The 7,736-nt window shown below is 59.2% G+C and overlaps 1 protein-coding gene across 1 annotated transcript in view; it reads right to left on the reverse strand.

Moving 5' to 3' along the window:
* LOC115917088 (serine/threonine-protein kinase pim-3-like) overlaps window positions 1-6,709 on the reverse strand; it is a 7,426-nt gene extending 717 nt beyond the window's left edge. Inside the window, 5 exon segments of the mRNA XM_030970820.1 lie at window positions 1-1,815; window positions 1,817-1,922; window positions 2,155-2,207; window positions 2,275-2,459; window positions 6,550-6,709. The exon segment at window positions 1-1,815 is cut by the window's left edge and continues 328 nt beyond it. Of these exon segments, the coding sequence (XP_030826680.1) occupies window positions 1,366-1,815; window positions 1,817-1,922; window positions 2,155-2,207; window positions 2,275-2,459; window positions 6,550-6,709 (954 nt within the window). The 3' untranslated portion in view covers window positions 1-1,365.
* Between the last annotated feature and the right edge of the window lie 1,027 nt (window positions 6,710-7,736).

Raw genomic sequence — 7,736 nt, forward strand, 5'->3', positions numbered from 1 at the left:
TCCCGCCCATAAACGCACCCCTTCCTCAAGGGCCTGCAGAGCAGAGCAGCTGGGGCACGGCTTCGGAACCCGTCCCCCTGTGCCGCCCCCCATCCACATGGATGGATGCTTTTGTCAGGCTGGCTGCCCCCGCCTCAGCCCGTGCCAGGCTGGCTGGCAGAAGCTGTCAGCAAGGCCAGGAGCCGGCTCCCCTTCCACAACATCCGTCCCCTGTCCCGCCAAAAAGCAGCTCGGCGGCCAGCGGAAAAATTAATATTGCCCAGCGCCGCCGAGCGGGGAACCTCCGGCGCGTGGCCAGGCCGAGCCCTGCCGTGCCTGGAAGCACCAGCATCCCCCGCCCCTGCGCCGGCTGGGGACTCATCTTGATTCCATCGGGGCGCAGAGCGTGTCCCCCAGGCAGGGGCCGCAGCCAAAGCCAATGGGCTCTGCCCCGCCAGCCGCCAGCTCCAGGATGGTGTTCCCAGCTCCACGTCGTGCTCCAGAAGAACACGCCAGCTGTGCCTCGGCTTGCGGGGACATCACGATGCCATTGAGCTGCAGGGGGATGTTTCCCCTGGCCCAGTCCGTGGCACCTTCACCGCGCTGCCACCACTTCTCCAATGGGACGGGCAGCACGGAGCCGCTCCCTCCACAGCTGGCGGGGACCAGCGGAAGCATCTCCTCGGCTGCGCTCTCTCCTCCGCCCCGCGGCCGCAGGGAAACGCTCCGGGGTTTTCTTCCAGCGCCACGAGACGCGTGCTGCTGCTCCTTGCTGGGCTCCTGGATCCTACTGTGCACAGGGATGCATCTCTGCTGTCTCCTGGGCCAGGCAGGGCTCCTGCAGCCAAGAATGCTCAAAAAGCTCCTCCAGGCATGGCCTGGCTGTGGGGTCCATGCATAAACACCACCTGATGAGGCGCTGGCACTTTGTGGAGAGAAACCAGAAACCGCCGCTCAGCGGGACAAGGCTCCTGTCCATGCTCTCCCACATTCCACAGTGCCCAGGCCACACCAGGAGTGCTCAGAGCTGCACCCAAAAGCTTCCCTATCGATCCTCTCTTGCGGAGGACACCAGCACAGAGGCACAGGTGCCACCTCCTCCAGCTAAGCCCAGGAGATCCACCTCCTCACCAGCTGCAAGAGCAGGATGCTCATGTGCCAGCTGCCCCTCCCAACCCCGTTCTTCCCCTCGGGCCTTGAAGGCGCATCCCCACCTTGAGACACCTGGGGCGGGAAGAAGAGCTGGCCCCGGACGATGTCCTCATTGGTGTGGAAAGGAAGATGCCCAGGGACCAGAGGGTGGCTGGCTGGCCATGGCAGCAGCCAAAGAGGATCCACTCCGGTGGGCTGTACTCCGGCGTTCCTATGGGACACAGGCGCAGCTCATCAGGCCCATGCTGCTCCCTCCCTCCCAGCCAGCTCCCGTTGCACAACAGCCAGCCCCTGCCCTGCCCAAAAGCAACTTGGCTGCAGCTGGCTGAAGAAGGATTCCCCCTCCTTCCTTCCCTCCCTCTTCCCCCTCTGCCAGCCAAGGGGGGAACCTCCGCTGCCCGGCTGGGCCCCGGCTTTGGGCTCACCTGACATCCGGGTGTAGAACGTGCCCTGGAGGATGGTGCCGCAGCCGAAGTCGATGAGCTTTGCCTCGCCCGTGGCCAGGTCGACGAGGACGTTCTCGGCCTTGATGTGGCGGTGCGGGACGCCGCGGCTGCTGCAGCGCCGCACGGCCTCCAGCACCTGGCGGAACAGCCCCCGCGCCACGGGCGCCGTCAGGAACCGCCGCTCGTGCAGGAAGTACCAGAGGTCCTGACAGCGCTGCGGACGCTCCATGAGCAGCGCCGAAGCCGTCGGGCACCTCGAACCAGTCCAGGAGCCGCACGACGCCGCGGAAGCCAGGCCGCGACACCTTCCACAGCAGCGCCAGCTCCAGGGGCACAAGGGCGCCCTTGTGCTGCGGGGGGAGCGCGATGCCGTCAGCGCGGCCGATGCTGCGCCGCGCCTCGGGCAGCCCCTGCCCGGCCCCGCCGCGGCTCGCCGTGGCCCGGCCCGGGGCACCGCGCAGCCCCCGCTCACTCCACGCTCGCTGCCCTCGCAGCGTTCCGGCTGCCGCCCTGCCGGGCCTCGCCTCAGCCCCGCCCGGCATGCCCCGCCGGCTCTTCCCGCTGGCCCCGCTCACTCCCCAGCAGCGCCCGCTCCGAGATGCGCTCCCGGGACACTCGCTTGATGGCCGCCTGCGAGCCAAGGCCAGCGGCAGCCTGAGCTCGCCGCCCGCCGCCAGCCGCCGCCCTCTAACCCGGCCCCGTCTCTTAGCGGGGCGCCGTCGGCGAGCCGGGTCCCGGAGTAAACGCTGCCGCAGCCGCCGCTGCCCAGCAGCGGGCCCTCCCGGTACAGCTGCTCCAGGAGAGGCTTCTCCACCCATGCGGGCGGCACCGCGCTGCCGCTCTTCTGCCCGGGGACGCTGCTGCTCGCCGAGCCGCCCCGGGCTGTGGCGGTTCAGGGCTGGTGGCCGAGCTGGCGAGCGGCGGAGCCTCGGAGCGGGGAAGCTGCCGGGCACAGTGTCGGCCACGGGGCGGGAGCCGGGCGGCTGCGGGCGGAACCGCGGCAGGGGCTTCGTTCGGTGAAATAAAAAGGGCAGGAGACTTTTCTCCTTTTAACACCTTTATTAAAAGTGATCAGCTCAAGACTGGGAAGCTGAACAGGTCTGCAGTCTCCGTCCTCCTTCCCAGCGTGGCTCAGAGGAGGAGGATATGCGCAGCTTTGTCCACTGGGGGCGGAGCTGGGGGGTCCAGTCCTCACGGGAGCTTCTGGGCAGGGACCCCCGGTGTTTCTCCCTTTTCCCTGCTTCCCGGCTCCGGGTCACTGTTCCAGACGACTTCTGCAGTCAGGGCGAGGGGCACCAAGGTCTCCCAACATCTCTGCAGGTTTAGCACTCTGTTCCTCATGTCTACTAATCGCTCTAATTTCTTAATTTTATAATTGGCTCGTTGTTTTGGGGTTTTGTAAATTCAACATGTCCCAGGGTACACTGGTTCCGAATGCTGCATATTCTGATGCTCCCCTCCCCATGTTTAGTCTTCTCTCCCCCTCTGTCTGCGGAGAAGGGCATTCAACTTGCCCTGGCTAGAGTCTTCAGTGATAAAAAGAGAACGATTAACTCTAACGACTTGTAATTAACATAACAAGTAACACTGCCTCAGCAACTCCAGGTCTAAAGATCGTGTAAACCTTTTATTTTCTCTACAGAAAAAGAATTTTAGCAAAGTTCTGTTCCTAGCATTCGGGGCCGGGGCCGCGGCCAGGGCTGGGCCAGAGCCCGCGCCAGGTGCAGCCAAAAGACTGCGCTGCTCCGCCAGCACCAGAGCGAGCGGCTCTTCCAGCGGCGCCACAGCCAGCACGGAGAGAGCCCGGCCGAGGCGGAACCACGGCGGGCCGGGCAGGGCGGGGCACGGGGCGGCCCTGCCGAGGGGCGCCTTGCGGGTTGCGGCATCAGCCGGGCTGGGAGAGGCGGAACATGGACGGCACGGCACGGCACGGCACGGGACGGGACGGGACAGAGTAGAATGAGTGTGAGAGGGAGAAGGGGATGCGGAGCAAGTGAAAAGTCGAGCGGAAAACGGATCGAGAGAAGCGCTGCTGCTGCTGCTGCTGCTGCTGCTGCTGCTGCTGCTGCTGCTGCTGCGGAGCCGCCGGAGCTCGCGGCCGTTCCTCCGTTGCCCTCGCGAACCCAACAGAGGAGCCGCCGCGCGCCCCAAGGAACAAAAGAGAGAAACAAACAAATCACACCCCAAAGTCATTCCTATTAGAGAAGTAACCAAAGAAAACAATGTAGCAATAAAGAAGAGTGTTGGCTTGTGACTGCTTTCTTCTTTGCATGAGACGAAGCATTTCATGGGGAAGAATTGCCCCTTGTGACAATTTTGCCAGAGTGGACAGGAGCAGAGCATTTAATTTTCAAATAGAAAAGGGAAATCGTGTCAGTAATGTCATCTCTTTTCATCCTCTGTTGACACAGTTGCAGGCTGCCAAAAGACATGGTCTGCAGTGTGGAACTTGGGGCCAAGTTTCTTTTTCTGCCAGAGGATCAGGAGGGGAAGTATCCCAGAATCATGGAGTTGTGGCATGGTTTGGCTTGGAAGGGATCTGAAAAATCCCATGGCTGCAACCCCCCTGCCTTGGCTGGGGACCCCTTGCACTAGACCGGCTTGTCTAGAGCTCCATGCAGCCTGGCCTTGAACACTGTCAGGGACGGGACACGCACACCTGCTCTGGGCAGCCTGTTCCAGGAGAGTCTTTTTTCTGAATCCCTTACCTAAAGCTCATCTCTCTCCATTTGGATCCATTCTCCCTTGTCCTGTCCTTGCCTGCCCTCGTACAAAGTCCCTGTCCAGCTTTCTTGTAGGTTGCTCTCAGCTACTGGAAGGCCACAGGTGGATCAAGGCTCGGTCTCTTTCCCAGGCTGAAGAAGCCGAGCTGTGTCGGCCTTTCCTTGCAGGAGAGGAGCTGCAGCCCTGGCACATACCTGGGTGTCCCTGCGGGGCCCCTGCTGCAGCGTGCCCACGTCCTTGCCGTCCGTGCCGGGGAGCCCGGCAGAGCCGGAGGCAGCGCTGCAGGTGCAGGGGCAGCGGCGGGGAGGAGACACGGCCCTGGCAGCGGCTCCGGGAGCAGCGATTGGCGCTGGGCCGCCCGCGCTGCAGAGAGCCGGGGCCCTTGTGCCTGCCCTTGTGCCCAGGGCACCTTTCCCGCCGACCCGCCCGCCCGCTCGGGGGAAATGCCCCCTGTGCCGCCCCTCAGGGCCGCCCCTCGCCGCTGCCCCGGGGGCCCGCGGCGCCAGCTGGAGGGCCCCAGGCCTCGGCCTCGCCCTGCTCAGCCCAAGGCCTGGAAAAGCAGATTCAAACACCCACCCAGAAAGTGCCCCAGGATGCCTTTTTTAGCTCTTGGGGCAGTCCTGTGCGGCACTCCAACTCTTTGTTGTCTAATGTGTGAAGGCATGGTGCTGCTGTAGCAGCAGCCTGAGTTCAGTGGGAACATGTCCAAAGCCCTGGGTCCCACAGCAGTGGGCACGGTGAGAGACTTGCCTCTGCTGCCATGGCCATCCAGCCTGGGGAGAGCAGCTGCTGGGGCTTCTCCCATTCTGCCAACAGCAGTCTGCCTCCAGCATGTGGACCGTATGGCTGTGTGTCCTGGTTCAGGACAAAATTAGGGGAAATCTCCAAAGGGAGTTCCCCCCCCAAACACCGGGTTCGGGAAGGAATTCCTCGGAGGAGCAAAGTGGAAAACAAAACCTATTTATTGACAAATAACAAAAGAACACTCCCCAACACAAGAAAAGAAAAGAAAAAAACCAGTTCAGTGTTGTGGAGGGTGCCAAGCTTCTCTTGCAGGCTCCAGAGATCCCGCCGGATGTCGGACGTCCCAGGTCAGGTCCAGAACCGGTCCAGTATCTTCAGGGGAGGGTAAGAAAGAGAGGACGAAAGAAAAGGGAAAAAGAGGGAAAAAAAAACCAGCGCAGAAAGCAGCAAAGGGAGAAAAAAAAGCAGCTATCAGCTAGGGCTAAGGCAGTAGCAAGCAAGCGAAGCAGCAAGCAGAAGCAAGCCGGCCAGCCAGCCAAGCAGCTCAAAGCCAGGGAAAAAAAACAAAAAAAAAAAAAGGCAAAGTGCACCCAGTCCCCCCTCCCTCCTCCCTCCCCGCCCCGCCGCGGCAAGACGGCCGGGAGGTGGGGGGAGAGAGAGAGAGAGAGAGGAAAAAAACCACAGCTGCCAGACACAATACACGATATTGGGATAAAAGCGGTCATCCCACGACACTCCACCCCTTATCCCATATCGTGAATATACAATAAAAAACTTTCATTTCACTTACTCACACCTTTGACACTTACGCATTCCTCTCATCTTACTTGTTCAGACCTTTGACACTTACAGTTTCCTTCTGTCTCACATTCAGCAAACAATGACATTCATATATGAGCCTTATCCCACAATCAGGTCTCCCTGAGGTACACACCATGTTGTTCCATCTTTCTGCATTATCCACCACATATAACCTGGTCCTTGAGCAAAAAACAATCCCACGGATGGGTTTGTCTGTACTCGAGGCAGGGTTGATCCATACTGTCTTTCCCAATAAACCTCTGACATGGGCCACTGGGGCTTTATCCCCATCTACTATATTAAGGAGCTCAGACTGAGCAGGACCCGTCGGTTGGTGGAACCTCGAGTGTTAACTAACCAGGTAGCCTTCGCCAAATGCTGCTCCCAGTTTTTAAAGACCCCCCACCCAATGCTTTTAAGGTGGTTTTTAACAATCCATTATACCTTTCCACTTTCCCTGCAGCTGGTGCATGATAGGGGATATGGTATACCCACTCGATGCCATGTTCCCTAGCCCAAGTATTAATAAGATTGTTTTTAAAATGAGTTCCATTATCCGACTCAATTCTCTCAGGAGTACCGTGCCTCCAAAGGACCTGCTTTTCAAGGCCCAAGATAGTGTTACGAGCTGTGGCATGAGACACAGGGTAGGTTTCCAACCATCCCATGGTGGCTTCTACCATGGTTAGTACATAGCGCTTGCCTTGGCGGGTTTGAGGCAGCGTGATGTAATCAATCTGCCAGGCCTCCCCGTATTTGTACTTAGACCACCGCCCACCGTACCAGAGGGGCTTCAGCCGTTTAGCCTGCTTAATGGCAACGCACGTCTCACAGTCACGAATAACCTGAGAGATACTGTCCATGGTTAGATCCACCCCTCGGTCTCGTGCCCATTTATAGGTGGCATCTCTACCCTGGTGGCCTGAGGCATCATGGGCCCATCGTGCCAAGAATAACTCTCCCTTATGCTCCCAGTCGAGATCTATCTTCAATTCCCCTATCTTTGCAGCCTGATGTACTTGCTGGTTGTTTTGCTGCTCTTCATTAGCTCTACTTCTGGGGACATGGGCATCTACATGCCGAACCTTCACAGGTAACTTCTCTAACCGAGTAGCGATATCTTTCCACTCTTCTGCAGCCCAAATTGGTTTTCCTCTGCGCTGCCAGTTCGCCTCTTTCCATCTCTTCAGCCATCCCCATAAAGCGTTGGCTACCATCCAAGAATCGGTATACAAATAGAGCCTTGGCCACTTCTCTCTCTCTGCAATACCTAGGGCCAGTTGAATAGCTTTGATTTCAGCAAATTGACTGGATTCACCTTCTCCTTCAGTAGCCTCCCGCAACCCGTCGAGTGGGACTCCATACAGCTGCTTTCCACCTCCGTTTCATCCCTATGACGCGACAAGAACCATCGGTGAATAAAGCGTAACGTGTTTCTTCTGCTGGCAACTGATTGTATGGTGGAGCTTCCTCAACCCGGGTCACTGGCTCTTGTTCCTCATCCGCGACACTAAAGCTCTCACCTTCGGGCCAATTTGTAATTATTTCCAGGATCCCAGGGCGATTTAACTTCCCAATTCGAAGCGTGCTGTGTAATGAGGGCAATCCACTTACTCCAAGTAGCATTGGTGGCATGGTGGGTAGAGGGAACCTTTCCTCTGAACATCCATCCCAGCACCGGTAGTCGGGGTGCCAGAAGAAGTTGTGCCTCTGTACCAATCACCTCCGAGGCGGCTTGGACTCCTTCATAGGCGGCCAAGATTTCTTTTCTGTTGGGGTATAGTTATCTTCAGACCCCCTGTAGCTCCGACTCCAAAATCCCAATGGTCAGCCTCGGGTCTCGCCAGGCACCTTCTGCCAAAGGCTCCAGGACAGACCATGGCTCCCGGC

The sequence above is a fragment of the Camarhynchus parvulus genome, unplaced genomic scaffold (assembly GCF_901933205.1).
Source record: "Camarhynchus parvulus unplaced genomic scaffold, STF_HiC, whole genome shotgun sequence".
Lineage (NCBI taxonomy): Eukaryota > Metazoa > Chordata > Aves > Passeriformes > Thraupidae > Camarhynchus > Camarhynchus parvulus.